This window comes from Dermochelys coriacea, chromosome 9 (genome assembly GCF_009764565.3).
Source record: "Dermochelys coriacea isolate rDerCor1 chromosome 9, rDerCor1.pri.v4, whole genome shotgun sequence".
NCBI lineage: Eukaryota > Metazoa > Chordata > Testudines > Dermochelyidae > Dermochelys > Dermochelys coriacea.
This window is the reverse complement of record NC_050076.1, coordinates 24,649,015-24,668,216: the sequence shown is the minus strand read 5'-3', so window position 1 is coordinate 24,668,216 and position 19,202 is coordinate 24,649,015. Positions and strand designations below refer to the sequence as shown.

At 46.0% G+C, this 19,202-nt stretch overlaps 1 protein-coding gene across 1 annotated transcript in view; it reads left to right on the top strand.

The window, feature by feature from the left end:
- Window positions 1–6,843: 6,843 nt before the first annotated feature.
- Window positions 6,844–19,202, top strand: part of LEKR1 (leucine, glutamate and lysine rich 1) — a 145,386-nt gene continuing 133,027 nt past the window's right edge. The window contains exons 1-2 of the mRNA XM_038415169.2: window positions 6,844–6,960; window positions 8,298–8,394. Of these exons, the coding sequence (XP_038271097.1) occupies window positions 8,347–8,394 (48 nt within the window). The 5' untranslated portion in view covers window positions 6,844–6,960; window positions 8,298–8,346. The remainder of the gene's footprint in view (window positions 6,961–8,297; window positions 8,395–19,202) is intronic.

Below are 19,202 nucleotides of genomic sequence, written 5' to 3'. Positions count from 1 at the left end.
CCCATTCACCTGAAAGTTGGGGCCCACCCAAATTTCCACTCCTAGCTATGCTACTGATGCAAAAGAATCAAATCAAACAGCCAATACAATTTAAAAACAGGAACTAACCAGCTGTGTAGCTACAGCACCAGAAATAACCTCATGTCATGACCTTCCACAGTGCCGAAAACGTTCTCCTTCCTTTGACCCCTCCTACTTTGTCTTACCTCACTCTCCATTTGTTTTGGAGGCCTAGCCTGCAAGGCCAACACAGGCTCTTGGTTTTTAATTCTCAGCAGAGCGCTATGCATACCTATGGGATGGTCAAACTAAACAGTAGCTTTATCTCTCCATTCCCCTCACTGAGCATTAGGAATGATAAGGAATGTCACAGCAGAGTTGGTTTAGGGTAACAAGGCAAGGTTGCTTCTGTAAACTGTATTAATACTGGTTTCAGAATAACAACCATGTTAGTCTGTATCTGCAAAAAGAAAAGGAGTACTTGTGTCACCTTAGAGACTAACAAATTTATTTGAACATAAGCTTTCATGAGCTACAGCTCACTCCATTGGAGGTGCATCCAATGAAGTGAGCTGTACCAATGAAGTGAGCTGTAGCTCACAAAAGCTTATGCTCAAATAAATTTGTTAGTCTCTAAGGTGCCGCAAGTACTCCTTTTCTTTTTGTATTAATACTGTTTATTGGTTGAAAAACCAACACCAAACAGAACAGCCCTCAAAGCACAACGCCTTCCACCTATCAAATAACAGGCTTTTTACCAGAAAAGATAAAGCACCTGTTAGATTATTACAACTGGCCTATCAGGCAAGCAGACCTAGTCACTTATACTGAGAAAAAGTACCACCACCGCACACCCAGCCAGGGTCAGGATCCTTTCCTGCTCCTGTGATCTGCTTGGGGCGCTGTGAGTGATTCCTAGACGCACGCTGTCAATGCCCCTGCCTGGTGATGTCGAAGTACTGTGCGAAGTTTCCCCCCTGTCCTATGTTTGAGCTGCCGCCTCCCGGGAGACGAGGGAAGGGGCAGGCTCTGGCTGTGGCTGAGTACCTTGCACTCATTTTCTTGCCTGTCCGTTTGGCCTTGAAGCCACTCGTGCCACCTGCAACTTGATTTTGTGCCGTAAATGGTGTTTCGGCCTCACAGACCGCACAAAACTCTCCCCTTAAAAGTTATGCTAATATTAACAGGGTCGGTATATGTCTACATTCATGCTGCGGTCCCCCCGTACCCCCACTTAACTGCAGGATCATGTGTCTAGTGGGAAGTGAAAGCAGGAGGCTGAGGTAGGTTTATTCTTGTCAGTTCTATATGATCGTTTCCAGGAATATGCAGCCTGTAAAGATGGTGGGTGAGGTGTCAGCTGTTTCTGTGCTGATTTCTGCTTTAGGATAATTTGATGCTACAATTTAGAAAACACCCCGGGTCATTTCAGAGCAAAAAGCGATGGCAGTAGCAGTTAATCATGCTGCATGTATGTGCCTGTTCCCCCTACTCCCACCCCACCCCCGCTTTTCTACCTCTCACGTTGTGGTTGTGTGTGTTCAATACCGATCGCTCCATTTCCCGAGGTGTGACTGCTTCACTGCAGGCTCAATCACCTCCCGCTGTGTAACAGCGGTGTGTGTGTGTGTGGTATAAGTGACAGGATCTCCTCTCACACAACCGCAGAGTCGACTCAGCGTGGGGGGATGAAGAGCCCTGCCCTGCCCTTTCCCTACAGCTCCGGGCTGCTGCGTGACTACTCTCTTTCACAATCATAACACTGTGGTTATTTAAACGGATCTCAGCGCCGATCTGCACGACGCTCTTACCCTGAAATTTACACAGCAATAGCGTGACAGGAGCTGAGAACGGTCCCCGGCTCTCCACCTCCTCAGCGCCTTCAGGGTCCCCTCCATACAAATCACGCAGGCGGAACATATGTTCAGAAGGCAAATCAAATGCTGGAGCTTTTTTGTTTTTTACACTAATCAAAGGACCGGGCGGCCGGGCTCTCCCTTTAATACGGCGCGCAATGAAATACCCCCAGCTGCCTAAAAATGTGGTTCAAATCGCTCTGTGCTGCTTCACACGCAGCGCAACCCCCCCCCCCCATCATTCAAGGTAAACCCACTGAGTCGGGTGCTTTGGGGTGATGCAGGCGGTATCGCAGAGCGATGGAACTGACTCGACACTAAGCTGCCTCCCACCCCGCTTCCCCCCAGAATGGGCTGCGTAGGGGTAGTCGGATTGCACCACCGGGGGGAGGGGAGGGGCGAACCGGAGCTGTTCACATATAGCGTGTAGAAAGGACTGAGAAACCCGGGGCTTTCGGCCACGGTTAAAAGAACTCGTCAGCCCTCGAGTCTGGCCTTTAAACATATGTTCCCCCTGCGTGAGACTGCAGGATTAGTTAGTTAATGTTTGTAAAGCGCTTTGAACGTTTAGGGCGCTACAAAGCATTACACGGTGCTGAACTATTAAATGGGTCTGCGGGGGGGGGGGGCGCTGTGGAGAGAGGGGCTACTAGATCGGGTTCCTCACGTTGTTAGAAACACACGCGGAGAGCCCACACGCCCTTGTAATGGGTGCCTAATCCCTGTAGGGATTTTTAAAAACCCTAATGGAAATCAGTGCGTGTGGATATACACATAGAGAGAGAGACACCATGAAGCCGGCGTGCGTGCGGACATCTAGATTTGGCTGTCTCGTCTGCAGCTAGCGACAGCCAGCTCCGTCGCAATTGCCTAATTTCTAGCTCTGATGCTTTGAGATAAAGTGATTGAGTAACGTTTCCACCCTCCCCTGTAAATAGGTTAATAAGAGGGTGGACGCTTCTTTCGGGTCCTGGTGTCGAAAATTCTATTTAGGAGCTGCCTCGATTGCATGCCCGGCTTGATCGCGAAAATAAGAAGCGCTCCTAGAGATGAAAGGGCCCCGGCTGCTTTGCTTGTGCCACGCTCAGGCTTCGCGAGTTAGCCCAGCTGTAAGGTGTGCACGCAAAGCTCCCAGCAGCACCTCAGCCTCTGAGGAGTTAGTCACCCCTGGGTACACGCGAAGTGCAGCCGAGAAACCGGATTCCCCCAGGGTGGGGAGGCACCGGCCATGTTCTGGAGATCGGAGCCGGCCTGGGCGATGATGGCCTGCCCTGACGGGGAGCCGGGCAGCTGGTGCCCAGGATCTGGGCATTGTCCTGCGCTGCCCATGGAGCTGGGTGCCTGTGGTACCCACGGAGCTGAACCGTCGAACTCCGTGCCTGGGAGCTGAGCACTGCCCTAGTACCCAGAGGTAGGCACTGCCCCGGGAGCTGGGCAGTGTCCCGGGAGGTAGATGCCCTGGCAGCTGAACCATACTGCCCTGCCCTGGCAGCGGGGTTATGCCCTGCAGGAGGAGCTGCGCTTTCCGTGCGGCCGCCCTGTGCCGTGACACGTATGCGCGCCTGGCACGCCGGGGCTGCCAGCTGGGCTCCGGGATATTGCGTGATGTGCAGGGATCAGCGAGCTGCTGAGGCACACGCAATTCATGCTCCTGCCCCAGTGACCCCGGAGACCTCTCCCTGCTTCCGGGCTGGCGTGCAGGTGCTCTGGGGCGGGAGGAGCAGTTAATCTCTAAACGCTTAGCTTCTGCTTTCCAAGCCCAGCCAAGAGAGTCACGCTATTGCTGGGACAGGCAGTGAGTTCACTAGGGAGGAGGAACACGCAGTCTCCTCGTTATCAGGGGAGTGTAACAGCTGGGAGAGAAACTCGCTTACAGCAATCCTAGTGGGAGCTCTGCAGCCTGCTCTCCATCTCCCCATAACTCATAAACTTCTCAATGAAACGTCCCCCAGACCTGCTCCGGGGGAGGGAGCCTTTCTCATTTAGGGATTAGGCTTTTCAAGTCTCTGCAGCTGGTGAAAGAGGATTTTGCTCAGGGTGTACGTGTGTTCGTTGTACTGAGGGATTGTAAATCTTATTCTATCATTTAACAATAAAAAAAACAATCCTCCCTCATTCAAACTGTTCCTGTTTGACCACCCTGCTTCGACCTAACCTCGTGTAAATATGCCTCCCTTCCACTGCATATCTTAAGAGGGGAGTTTTGTTAAGAGTTCAAATCAGATCTCTAACAATAAAAGGAAGAAAATTCAATAACAGCTGCCTTCACTCTGATCCTAACAAACTGTGCCTAAGTACACAGTGCATACACTGCAAAATATCCCCATTTTAGGAGGGACAGTCCCTAGTTTTCAGCAAAACAATTACCATTCTCCACTCTCTGGTAATGCAATCTGTTTAAAAGGGGGCAGGAAACTGTGTCTGTATTTCTCCCTAAATATTCTTGTCAATGCTGGCATGTATATATAACAAGCTGGGCTCTGAATAAACTTCACACTGGCTGGATCCTGAGAGGGGTCAAGCACACCTAGAACTACTAGGGTGGCTCCTGCCCCAATTCAAGTTGATAGCTGAAATTGCTATTGACTTCAATGAATGCAGGATCAGGTCAATAGACTTCCATGGGTGTTGCATCTCTCTATTTGGCTAGCTACACCGTGTTCAGCAGTGAACTAAAAGCAGGCAGAAACTCGTAACTCTATATTTCCTTGCTTATTTTAATTCATGCTCTTTAATGTATTTTGAAATTTTAAGAATTTTACCAAACAAACAAGGGTACTTTGTTCAAATTTGTAAAAGAAATGCATCAAAACTCTTTTGTGGGATCCCTGAATACATGCTCACACATTGCAGTGCTCAGCTGTAGTGTATTGGCAATGCTGCATGCTGAAGTTTGCACAACAAGTTCTTTCCTTATGGTTCTGACCTTGTTAGGAACTGAAGTCACTGACTGATGTGCATGGTCAGCACTACATAGGTTAGGGTCCATCTTCAGTCAGTTTAAATCTTAATGTTACCTTAGTGCAGTTTTATGCATATAGTTTTGTGCTAGACATAACATCTCTCTTTCAAAGAGAAATAAATAGATTAACAAATAATGCATGGGCCACACACAAATGAAATCAGTTAGATCAACAACATTGTGCAAGGATTGTCTTATTTTTCATTACAGGAGACTTACTGCTAACCTTTTTCCAGTTCAGAATTCTAGCAGATGTTTCATCACATATGTCTTTGCTAAATAATCAGACCCTCTGCTAAGACAATTTGTCTAATTTAATATCATAGTTTAAAAATGAAAGGACAGTATTGTAAGTGTATATTGCTTAGGAAATGAACAACTTTTAAAGATGCAGTCATGAAGCCAGGAGGACATTCTGTAGTCAAAACCTCATCTGCAGTACCGGAGAGTTATATGGGTTCACATGAATGCAGGAACTAGACAAAAGGTCTGATTGACCACAACTGTTTAAAAAAAACCCAGAACAATGACTTCACCAGTGTGTGAACTAAACCCATGGTTTGTTGTGGCAAGGCTTACAAGACACAATAAAATAAAAAGCCCCAGATTCCTGGCCTTGGTGTACATGTGGAAGGCTTCACATAAAATAACACAAATGAAAAGAAGCTAGTATAAGATATGAAATTAATTCAATACAAAGAGTCATAATAAGAACTCCTACTTTGATTCTCACATCTTTCATTAATTTATTTACTTTTTGTTGCTTTACAGTAAACTCAGATAGATTTCATTCAGGGCTGGCAAAGCAGACAGTTCATACAGAGGGTGAACAGATGTCCTAGTTTACAGGGATTGACCCAGGCTTTAGAGTCAATTCTAGGGTCACAGACAGCTCAAGTGAAATCAGGATTTTCTGTTTTCAATAAAACTGGGTAGGTAGTCAGCCGATTATCCTCTCCCTGTCCACACCATGTGATGAGCCTGAATATACTGCTTCTCCTAATTTAACTAATGTTAAATATGATTAAGGAGTGGAGTGTAGGTCACCACAATCCATCATGCAGCAGTATGGCAAATTCAAAAGTAGCAGATGCTTGAGATGACACAGGTGGGCCCTGCCCTACACACATAGGAGCAACAGCAAAATACTGTTTTAGATTCAGTTAAGATTCTGTACCTGAGGCTCTCTGCAAATCTCTGTAGAACAATAGGGGTGGTGGTAGTTGTACTCGATTATTACATGGGCTTATTAGAAGAGGTGATAAAGAAAGTCTCGCCTGCCCTTGTTTGTGCCTGTCCAGGTGGAAGTTAAAGATAGTACTTTTGGACTAGCAAGGGTTAGTTCTGGAGTGCTCGTTAACATTTTCTCACTCAGTAAAATACAGTAACCAGTTGATAAATCATACCTTTCCATCAGCCATGACTCCAGTGATCAGATACAATAGCTACACATAAACATTGCTATTATCTCATTGGCTTTTTGTTTTCCCAATATATAAAGCACACATTCAAATGTATTAACTGCTGCACATGTGTTTTGATGGAAGTATGTGCTGTCTCTGGACTACACCCCAACCAGTCTGCAGACCGGGCAGTCTCACTGGATATTATTTCATAACTTAAAAGGAGTATATAATTTGCCTCTGCAAACACAGCCACCATCGGTTTGTACACAGTTGCATCGCCTCTTGCCCCTCTTTTCCTTGTTGTCCTCATTCATCGGCATTGTCTTGGCTGTGTGTGTGTGTGTGTGTGTGTGTATGTGGGGTGGGGGGGGGAATGTGTTCGTAACGTGCGTCAGCAAACGAGTGAAACTCCTAGCGAAGAGACGGAGGTTTATGATTTCCACACAAGCAGGAGTTACAGCCTGAGCGAGCCTACGTTTGAGCAGCTAGGTCCGGTGAAAACACCCGCTCCCTATTGCCCCCGCCGCCACCGCTTCCCCTACCTACTCCACACGGCGCTTCTGCCTCTCCGGCGGCCCACGCCCGCCGCAGCATCAGGCGCCTCTGTCGCCGGGCACGTGACTCTCTTCCGCTTCTCTTACGTCAGCTCACGCGTCGTTACGCCCCTCAATGTTGCGCGGTTGCCGCGGTTACCAGAGAAGCCGTTGGAGCCCCCGGCAGCGCGAGGGACGCCGCGGTAAGAAAATGCCCGATCCCCGCCCCCCAACACCCTGCATGTCCCCCTCCCCCCGCGGCCGCTCCTTTTCCCCACGGGGGCACCCACCCCCCCGCGGGCCCCGGTCTGGGTCAGGGGCAGCGCCCTGCCATCCGCTGCGCTCGGGATCGGACCCGGCCGGCGAGGCTCAGCGCGCCTTCCCCGGCCCACGCCGCCCCCCCCTGTGGGCCAGGGCCCCGCTGTACAGACCGGCCCGGGAAGCCGGCCCCCGCCCCGCGGCGCTTGCAGCCCGAGACAAGGCCGTGGGGCGGTCGGAGGAAGCAGCACACAGGCACCCGAGGCAGCCCTCTCAGCTCACCAGGGGGGCCTTATGCTGCCAAGCTTTTTTGTAGGCATCATGAACCAGGAGAGCTGTCAACAGCACTGCCCCACTGGGCTAGAGTCTGGCTTCTTTCCACTCCCACTGCAGGCAGTGGCCAAATTCTGCACTTGTTCTCCCCCACCCTGCCCCACTGAGCGCTCACCTGCATGCACCAGCTCTATCAAGACAAGTGGGACAAGACTGGGCTCTGGCTCAGACTTCCGCAGGGCACCACTGAAGTCACTGGGCTAGATTGTGCTCACCCTCATGCCTAGTGTCACCCTACTGGCATCCCTGGGCCAAATCTTGCTTATGCCCAACACGACCGCACTGAAGTCAAGGAACCAAATTCTTCTCTCAGTTGAGATTGTGTAACAGCAAAGGGGCGAGCGGAATTGTGTTGGTGGAAATGAAGGTGGAATTGGACCTGATATGACTAAATAATGTTAATGTTTCTATAGATGGACTGCTTCCAATTTCATTAGAAACTTTCATTCTTAAATTCTTAGGTGAAAACAGAACAGAGTACCAGTGGAATAATTCTCATTTGTGGACTAGTCTACACTAGAAGCGCTACATCGGTGCAGCTGCTCTCCCATCAGCATAATTACTCCACCTAGGCGAGAGGTGGAAGCTGTGTCAGGGAGAGAGCGGCTCCCACAAACATAAGCACTGGTGTGGACAGTGCTTAGATGGATGTAACTTGCGTCGCTCAAGGAGGTGGCTTTTTCACCCCCGAGTGACGTAAATTACATTGACTTAAGCAGTAGTGTAGACACGCCCAGATCCTTTAAGCTGTAGGAGGACAAGAGAGAATGGGGCTATATATGGTGCGTGTAGTTCTGTCTTGTCACCTTGTACAAAATGATGAAGCCTTGAGCAGGATTGAAATAAAATAGAAAAAAGCACACATGCAACTCCTCTGAAAATGCTGCCCAAGATATTTAAAGTTTTCCCCCCCTCTTGTTAAAACAAAGTCTGACCATTTAATCTCCAGGGGTTTTGTGTGGCCCTGATTCATAAGTGTGCCTGAATTTTGGAAGGCCATGGATCGACATGTTCCTGTGCATCCGTTACCAGAAGAAATCCAAAAGGTAAGAAATATTAGAAATATAACAACATCAGGGGTCAAAATTCTTCAATGACTTATGAATATTTCACAGGCTGGAAGTTATTATACATAGTATAAAAACACTCTACAAATACAACATCTGATCCAGTACAACGATTTCTATGTGCCTATATATACTGCCATGAGTTTGGGATGAGTGCAGAACAAGTATGTATTAGTCTTCTCCAATAAAAATTGTATACCTTTCAATTCCATTTCATATTTTGTCTTAGTGTATGTGAATGTTGATGTATAAAGATTATTTTTTTTCCTGTTTGAAGTACATTGGTGTGAAGGTAACTGATGTCTTTGGTATGGGAGGAGCTTATTGACACCCACAAGTGACTTTTTATAATGGTTTGCAGTTTATACTACGGTTGGTAAATAGCAGTTTGTGCTGGTTTTTATGACCACGTGGTATAAATATAGCAAAAGATATACACAAAGTGATTTTAAATCCTATTGTAGTTTTATGATTAACTATTCTTCTTTATTCTCAGGCAGCAAATGTCTGAAAAAGTGGAAGTTGCATGAAATCTGAATATAATTCCACTTAAGACAAGCTGATTGCTTCAGTATATGTTTTAAATGAAACTCTTCAGCCCGTGGGATATTCTGTTCTTATTATTCTCCTGTTTCTACTGTGTTCATATATATTCAAAATGTGCAAATAGTGCAATTTTTCAGTGGGAAATTTTTAATAATTATTCTATGCAGTGCTGTTGTAGCCATGTTACACAGAGCTCTCTGTAAACTCAAATGCTTGTCTCTCACCAACAGAATAAAATATATTACTTCACCCACCTTGTGTGTCTAATAATTATTCTACCATTTACTTGTACACGTGGCAAACTGTGTTATTTTCCAACTAAATCCTTGCTTTAAAGTTGATTCACAATAACCTTTTTTTTGTAGTCTCGGAGTACATAAAATTGAGGCTTGCTTATAAATAGGACTGTACTGAAATTTGGCTTTGAATAAAAGAATTGGATCAGTTTCAACAGCATACATATTCAAAGTTGAATAGTTAGGAGGAAACCTCTCTTTCTCCCTGTAGTCCTACATGTGTGATCAGCTCAGTCATTTCTTAGTGTCTTGTAAGACTAGAGGAAATTCAGGGTTAGGAGAGAAGGGAACAGGAGAAAGTAGGGGTAATCTGTCAGAAAAGGGAGTTAGAGTGACAGAGGGGAGGGGGGTGGAGAATTCAGATGAAGAAGAAAATAATACAGGGGAGAATAAAAAAGTCAGAAAGGAGAAAGAATTACGAAACATAGAACTTCTGGTTAGTAAAAGCTTGTTTTTCTGTTTATATCCATTGTTCAGCTTCTAATACAGTTTTGGATAAATATTGTTTTTTGGTGTTTGGCCAAACACTAAAACTAAACATTCAGTTACACCCCTGCATGTAGCTTCAGGTCTTTATTTCATTTATGTCAGAATCTATCTAAACCTTTCAAAATCTCATAAAATAGGGAGACTTAGTTGCTGGCCTTTAAGATGAAAGGCCAATATTTTGTTATTTTGTAACTGAATATTTCAAATATAAGTGTTTAGCCCTGTGTTTAGCATTGGGGCACAAAGATCTGCTTCTAAATCAGTAGATGAATAAGGAAAAAAGATTCAGGTGCATTGGATAGGTTTTTTTCATTTTTTATAAGTACTGAAACATGCAATTCCTGTACTATAGTAACTTTTGTCAGTGGAATCTAAAATACGGGCCAAAGTGGGCAGTATCCCAAGGTCATGCTCCTTACAAGTTATTCAGACATGTAGAAATAATTTAAGGTTCCATTCTTGTCATTTCAGAAGCTACTAGCGTGACTTATTCAGCTGGCTAAGAACGGGTCAGACCACTAAAGCTTTCTTTCTCCTGAGTAATTTATGCTCCCTAGATGTCTACTGTATAGAGTCAGAGAGACATAATATGAATGGCTATCCATCTTGGTTCAGTTCTCCACTTGTCTTTGGTGGGCTAAAAGAAGTTCAGCGTAGCCATGCAACACCTTTAGTTTTTCAAAAAGTTAATACAGCTCAGAGCTGAATCTACTCCTAGAGATGCTATAGTGTAACAGCTGGAAATGCTGCCCTTCAAAATTATTTATACTTCACAAACTTCTTGTTATGCTTTCATAGTATCTGCTGTTATGTAGATCAGGTCCTTGGCACAAATTCTTATGGGTCAAATTTATCTCTGGTGTCAGCCCATTGTCAATGAATTTGGTGTTATGTTTTTTGTTTGTGATTTGCGCTACTTTGGCTTTTTTAATCTTCAAGAGCTCTCTCACATATGTGGCTATCAGTGCACTTAGTACATTAATATAAAGTTAAATAGAACATTTTTAATGTCCATCTATTGGCCATCTCTTGCCTTGATTGCTGTAATCTTTTCGTACCTCCCCTGATCTCCACCACTTTGCCCTCCAGTCTGTCAAAAACACCATGCTAAAGTCATCTCTCCTATAACTGCTTCAATCACAGCTCCTCTTCCTTGATTAACTTAACTGGCTTACTGTGTTCTACCATGTCAGATTCAACCTCCCCATCCTTACTGCTGAGGCCTGCATGGTCCTTTTCCCACTTACATCCATAGGTGCTGGAACTACAGGTGCTGGGGGTGCTGCTGCATCTCCTGGCTTGAAATGGTTTCCATCATATACAGGGTTTACAGTTTGGTTCACTGGCTCTCAGCACCCCCTCTATACAAATTTTTCCAGCACCCCTGCTTACATCTCTGATCTTTTCTCCTCCTACTCTTTTTACTCTCTGTTTCACCCAGACCTCCTCCCGTAGTACATTGGGGAGGGAGGACAGCAGTCTCTTGATCAGCTGTAGATAGTGAAAAGCACTATGAATCACCACTGCCATCTGGGAATTCAGAAACATTGATGGATTAATATCACCTTAAGGTACTCTTATCTAAACAGTTTAACGATCTCAGGTCTTTATAGATTATCATCATAATATTCCAGAAACCAAAAAAACCCTCTTCTCATTCTAAGTACTTTGTGTATAAGCAGTAAAAAGTTTTGTCTCTGAACTTTAAATTGTGATTAACATAAAATGGCTGTGCTTGGTCCTCTTTTTGGCCAAGTGAAGCAAGGACCTACACTCAAATTGATAGCAATTTTTGGTCTGTCTGTATGGTGGTAACTTTTGAAAACCACATCTGGTCAATTCCAAAATTTCAAGGGAATAGTCAAGACCTCAATGGACAGAATGGTGTAGGCATCAGTTGGTAAAAATTGGAAAATTAAAAAATCCTGATTTCCACTGAAATCACCATTTGGTCATTCAGAATACAAGGGTAAGGGAGTGACCTAACAAAGATCTGTGGGAGGGGAGCAGAATGACTCTGAGTACAAAGATGAGGAGTTGACCTTATTGGCCTAAGGGAGGGCAGCAGGGTCATGCTGGATACAAGGGTGAGGCAGTGACCTCAGGGTTAGAGTTTAGGGTGAGAATAGGATTGGTGAGCCCCTCACCCCCCTCCAGCCCAGCCCCTTCCTTCAGCTGAATTCCTCACCCCCAACTCTGGTCAGCCCCCACATTCGGGCCTTTTATCCCCATTCTGGTTAGGTCCTATTGCAGCCAGGCTTCCTGCCCATCCACTCTGGTCTCTCTTAATTTGGGTGAAAATTGAGAAAACTGAAAAAGCCTGATTTTAGGGTTTAGGATGAGGGTTAGGTTGGGGCTAGGGAACAGGGGATATTGTTAGGGCAGCAGAGAGCTTTCTCTGCCAGCAGCACTAAATGGGCACTCTGTGGGTCCAATTTTAGTGGAACTCGGGCTGCTAGAAGCTTCTCTGGGCCCCTCAAGAGGGCCTCTCAGGCCCATTCTGGCCAGGTGTGCTCCTACTCTACCCGTCTTCCACTCCACACAGGCCCTCCCCCGCACACTCTGGTCAGAACTCTATTGATTTCGGTGAAAACTGGAAATCCAGAAAAGCCTGATTTTCACTAAAATCCAGATTTCCAGTTTTCACCAAAATCAACAGAGTTCAGACAAGAATGGGGGGCCCTGGAGCCCTGCCATAGTAGGACAAGGTCTTGACTGAGTTTACGGATTGCCCTACATAAACAATGAAGTGTGCAACCCTCTAATATTGTCAAACCTTTTAGTTTTGAAAACTAATTTTATCTGAGGTGAATGACTACTTTATAAATTATCAGACACTATTTTGTAGCCTTAATATACTTGGGGCTTGTTGTCTCAATTAATTAAAGCCTATGTCATATCACAGAAGAAAATAATTACATTTGTTTAGGTTCATAACTATCAGTAGCTGTTTATAATGGGGCTTTTCAAAGATAGTAGTATACATGATTCTTCTTATGTTCCAATTTAAAACTCAGTGACTTTATCAGCAGTCTAACAACATGATAGCAATGTTAGGAACAGTACAATGCTGTACACTTACCAGGGAAAGGCAGTCACAGTTCTTTTCTCTTACTATTTAACTGATGCAGATGCACTTTAGTTCTAAACATTTTTTTTCTAAAGACCCAATCCTGTTAGGCTGAATTCAAAGGCAATTGAGGATGTTGAGCACTTAGCAGGATCAGGCCCTAAATTAGCTACATTTTCACTGATGAATCATGTGTTTTCATTGTACTCTAGACCAGGGGTTCTCAACCTTTTTCTTTCTGAAGTCCCCCCAACATGCTATAAAAACTCCATGGCCAACCTGTGCCACAATAACTGGTTTTCTGCATATAAAAGTCAGGGCTGGCGGTAGAGGGTAGGTAGCAAGCCGGGGGGTACACTGATGTAAAATCCATTGATTTTAGTGCAAATTTTAGGTGCACAGAGAATGCAGGATCAGGCACTAAAAGTGCAACATGACTTGAAGGAGTGTTACATTTTTACTTTATCTAGAAAAAAATAAATTTTAGAACAAATTTTATTCATTAACTCAAAAAGGAGATTATTTTTAGTACTTCAGTTTAATTTATCTGAAAAGCTCCCGACCATTTAGTTCAATTAGCAAAACTGAAACAGATCTGTACTCAAGGGCCTGAACTGGAAATTTTAATGTGAGGGAGTTCTTTACACTGGGACAGAATAAAGTGCCCATAATTGTTTATTTGAAAGACAGAAGTGGTGGTACTTCAAAAGAGCACAATGTTCTTTTTGGGATAACAACCCCCTCCTCCCTCTCCATAACAGCTCATGTTGTCCTTTTTCAATATAGTAATTTTAGTGCTTTGGAATCTTATGATATTTGTTCTGAATAAACAGTTTCATATTTCCAAGCACAGATTGTAACTGCCAGGAAAAATAAACTTGATTTTTTAGTTTGTTCAGAGCCATTGTCATTTTATTCTGAGTCAAAATTAAGAGATAGGAAATAATGCCTGTCCTGGTAATCCCAGAGCAAACATCCCAAAATATTGTTTTATCCAGTTACATTTAAAATGCTGCATGTTACTGAACCTTTAAATAGTGACTCTTTAGCTAATAATTTTTGACAAGTTACTTGCCTTTTGATTAAATGCAATCTTTTTTTCTATTCAACCCCATTTTTTTAAACATTACAAAATGTCCTTTCCGGTTCTTTTTGTGTGTGCGCATGTGTTTGAGCTTTTCTCTTTTTTTCTTTTCCACCATCCTTAGCACAAGGGGATTTATTTCTTTTAACTTAGGCTATGCTTGCAGTTTTTCTGATTTCTGATCTTTCTAAGTCTTACTGCTTTATGATACCTTTGACCATAAGTAATTGAAACAAAGATAAAGAGCATGATGTGATCTCCCATATGCTCAGTCACTCTATTTTGCATTTCCAGCTATGGCCCCATCTTCCTTCTTCCCTGTGCCTTTAAGATAATACGTACACTTTGTGCATAACTGCTCCCTTGAGCGTCTCTCCTCTAACTCTAGCCTGGATCTTCTCCAGTCAAGTCTGGATCTGCTCCAGACTGGTTCATACCCTTTTCACTCAAATGAAACTGCTCTCATCATGCTCGTTAGTGACTTTGTGTTGCCTAAATTACAGATCCCCTTCCATATCCTCACTCTCCTTGACCTTTCTGCTGCTTTTTGACACTGTAGGGCATATAATCTTTTTTGAAACTTTGTCCTCTTCTGGTTCTCCTACTGCCTCTTTGGTGGTTGATTGGTCAGTGTCTCCTTCAGCAGATCACCCTTCTCACTTTCTCAGGGGTCCACACAGGCCCTCTCAGAGGTCCAGAGAGGACTGGGCCACTTCCAGCATTTGAGGCTCCTAGCCATAATAAACATAAAAAATGATGACACATGAAAACAAAATAAGGCCCAAAAAAAAGAGTGAGACATAATTGAATTTTTTTTCAAATGCTTTTCTAGCCTTTTTCTGTGCAAAAAAATTATGTCTTTTACCAGATCACATATCTTATTTGCTTAAATTTGCAGCTCTAAGCTGCGAGAGTGTATCACATTTTGGTCCAATAGGGATGCACATAAAAACAAGTTGCGAAACTTATCAAATGCCACAAAATTTACAAGTATCTAAATGGCCCTTCTGGACCCCCCTCTGATTGGCCCTGGACACATGCGTTGATCTGAGGCCCACTTTTTTCTCTGTCTACATCCTTTGTCTGGGTAATCTATCTATTCACATAGCTACAAATATCAGTTCTACCCTGATGACTCACAAATGCAATCTCTCCACTCCAGACCTTTCTCTCTTCACTTAATCAGTTTAGCTTTTCTCTCTGACATCTCTTTCTAGATATCTCACCATCAGTTTAAACTTAACATGGGCCACGTCTACACTACCCATCGGATCGGTGGGTAGTGATCAATCTATCGGGGATCGATTTATCGCGTCTAGTGTAGACGTGATAAATCGATCCCCGATCGCTCTGCTGTCGATTCCGGACTCCACCAGGGTGAGAGGCAGAAGTGGAGTCAACAGGGGAGCGGCGGCCGTCGATCTCGCGCTGCGAGGATGCGAAGTAAGTGATTCTAAGTCGATCTAAGATACGTCGACTTCAGCTATGCTATTCTCGTAGCTGAAGTTGTGTATCTTAGATCGATCCTCCCCCCGAGTGTAGACCAGGCCCTGGATAAAACTGAACTTTCTTTCCAAGCCCGCCACATTCCAATCTCTCTCTCTCTCTGTTGGCAACATTACTAAACTTCTTGTTACGCAGGCCTGCAACCTCTTTAGACTCTTATTTCTCTTGCCCTGCACATTCAAGCTACAATTAGATCTTGCAGCTTCTTACTACACAAGATTTTGATGATCTGATCTTTTCTGTCTGTCCAAGTAACTAAACCAATTCTCCAAGCCCTCTCCTAACTTGACTACTGTAATCACCTCCTTTGTGACCTTCCTGATACCCACATCACTCCCCTCCAGTCAATTCAAAATGCACTGTTAAAATAATCTTCCTATTGTTCTCACCATGTCGCCTCCGCCCCTCTCCTCTTTGAGTCTGTGACAGGGTATACCTACCCCATACCAGCCCCCAAAGGGTTAACTGTGCTTTGCAGGCTGAGGAAGTCCCGCCCCTCCGGCTTTGCTGGGCATGCTCAGCCTGGAGGCAGAGTATAAAAGGAAGCAGCCCAACTCAGTCTGGGCAGGTGGCTGAAGGAGGAAGGATGCAGACTGCAAGCTCTTGCCAGGGAGCTGCTATAGGCTGTGACTCCAACTACAGAGCCATGGCACGCAGAGTTCCAGATGGACTCCAGGCTGCCTGATGCCCCCAAGGACCATATTTTGAGGTCCACCAGGACTGCCTTTATTGGGTGACCCAGATACCCAAGATGGGAGAAGAGCTCCACCAGCTGTTGATCCCCTGCCAGTTTCGACGGGATCTGTTATGGCTAGCCCATGCAATGCCCTGGGCTGGGCATATGGGGTGTGAGAAGACTTTGCAATGTGTGGCGCTGAGATTCTTCTGGCCGGGTATACACCAGGAAGTGCGGGACTTTTGTGCCTCCTGCCCCAAGTGCCAGCATGCTGGCCTTCGAGAGGATCGGCCTAGACTTGGTGGGGCCTTTGGAGAAAAGTGCATCAGGGTTCCAGTATATCCTCGTGGTAGTCAACAATGTGACCCGATACCTGGAGGCTGTCTCGCTACGGACAACCATGGCCCCTGCCATAGCCACAGAATTCCTTAAGATTTTTGCCAGGGTAGGAATACCCAGAGAAATCTTGACAGGCCATGGAATGAATGTCTTGTCCAAGCTGATGGCCAAATTGTTGTCTATTAAACATTCGAGCTCTCAGAACATCGGTCTATCACCCACAGACCGATGTGCTAGTTGAGAGGTTCAACGGAACCCTGAAGGCTATGTTTTGGAAGTTCATGGATGACGACCCATGGCAATAGGACAAGTTGCTGCTCGCATTGCTGTTTGTCGTGTGAGAGGTTCCCCAAGCCTCCATGGGATTCTCCCCATTTGAGGTCTTTTAAGGGAGACAGCCAAGGGGAATCCTGAACCTGCTCCAAGAAACCTGGGAAGAACAGGAATCAAGGGTCATGGGGTCAGTCCCCTACATCCTGCATCTGTGAGAACATCTCCAGAAGCTGGGAGAGTTTTCCTGGGAAAATTTGCTGCAGGTGCAGCACACCCAGGAACTCCAGTATAATCAGGAGGCCAAGCTATGGACTTCTGAGCCTGGGGATAGGGTCTTGCTGCTATTACCATCTTCAGAATCAAAACTGCTTGCCAAATGGCAGGGACCATTTGAGATTGTTTGGCGCATGGGGCCAGTAGACTGAGGTCCAGCTCCCTGGGCGACGAAAAGACCTTATGGTATACCATGTAACCTTTTGAAAGTCTGGAAGGCATGGGAGGGTCTGCTAATTGCCACTACCCCCCAGAACCCGAATTGGGGCCAGTGGACCTCCCGACCCAACACCAATCACAATGGGGCAAGCCCTGAACAACAAGCAGTTGGTCCAGAGCTTCCCCTCCATTTTATCTTACTCATCCATCCAGAGCAGGATCACCAGCCATCAGATAGACATTGTGCCCGGACAGAAAGTCCGCAACCAACATCGCCCAAGTGCCAAGTTTTTATCAATGTTAGACTTGACCAAAGGGTACTGGCAAATATCCCTTACCCTGACATAATGAGAGAAGATAACCTTCCCTATGCCCTTTGTCTTGTATCATTTCATCACCATGCCCTTCAGGCTAGATGGGCATGGCTGCATTCCAGCGTTTAATGGACCAGCTGTTGCAGCCACACTGACAGTATGCAGCCGCATATATTGATGACATAGTGGTGTAGAGCGCAAGCTGGGAGGTACACCTACATCTCTCAATGGTGCTACAAGTCCTGAAGGAAGCAGGACTCACAGGAAATTCCTCCAAGTTTCCCCTCGGGTGGAAGAAAGTGACTTACTTGGGATATACGGTGGGGGCAGGACAACTCCATTTCCCGAGGTCCAGGCCCTAAGAGATTTCCCCGCTCCTACGACAAAAAGGAAGGTAAGGCAGTTCCTCGGCTTGGCAAGATACGACTGGCGGTTTGTGCCAGACTTCACCATGATAGTCACCCCCCCCCCGACCTCATGAAGAACTCCCGACCGCGGAATGTTCAATGGTTGGAGGATTGTGAGTGGGCCTTTCAGACCTTGAAGGAGCGACTTACCCAGGAGCCAGTCCTCTTCCCCCCAGACTTCTCAAACCCCTTCATTTTACAAACAGATGCTTCGGAACTGGGGTTGGGCTGCTTTCCTCTAACTTTCTTCTACTGCCTGCTTTCCTGGGCCACTTCCCCATAGCCCCAGCACCTTCTCTGCCCCTTTGTGTCAGGGCCCCAGTCTGGCAGTTGCCAGCCTAGAGCTCTCCCAACCTCTGCTGACCCTGCCCAGCACTGCTGTGTCTTAGGTGCTTCTCTCAGAACCAGTTCTTCTCACTTTGTTCTCCAGGGAGAAACTCTGCTGCTCTGTGCCCTGCAGCCTTCTCATAGGGCCCAGCCTGGCCCTGATAGGCTGCTTTCAAGCCTCCACTTGATTAGCTGAGGCTCTGTGCAGCCATTCTGGCTTGCTTTAACCCCTTCCACGCCAGTGTAGGGCAGCTGCCCCACTACAGGAGGACAAGGGGGAAGGACCCCCGCCAGATCCTGTCTTGAGGGGTAAGGCGTGTGGCAGGGTATACCTACCCCACACCAGCCCTGAAACGGTTAACTGTGCTTTTGCAGGCTGAGGAAGTGCAGCCCCTGCTGGGTGTGCTCAGCTTGGAGGCAGAGTATAAAAGGAAGCAGCCCAATTCAATCTGGGCAGGATGCTGAAGGGGGAGGATCCAGGCTGCGGGCTCTCTCAAGGGAACTGCTACAGGCTCTGACTACAGAGCCATGGCACGCAGTGTTCCAGATGGACTCCAGGCTGTCTGACGAGCCTGCAGAAGAGACCTCACCGGCAGGAGCTACGCCAGCTGAGGACCCCAAAGACCATGGGGAACTATGGAGAATTGCTAAGGGAGAAAGGGTAGGAAGCAGTCCAGGGGACTTAAACTCTTCTCTAGTGAGTGAAACAGGGAACCAGTCAGTGTGTTTCAGGAGGATCCCTGTTGACTGGGTGGTGAGCACCTCCACTATTGCCAGGGGTCTGGGTTGGGACTTAGAGGAGCAGGGAGGGCCACACCCTCCTAAATGGTGCCCCAGTTCCCCAATGGGCCAATAGATCACACAATCCCACAGAAGTGGGCTACTCTGACTTTGGCCATTAGGCCATGCTGCTCTGGTGGAAAGGCCGCTTTATTGAACCTGGCCATTGGGGCAATTCAACAGATCTGCTTTGTGTGTTAAAGTTGCTTATCTAACTGACAAAAGTAAGTTTTACTCCTGCATCAGAG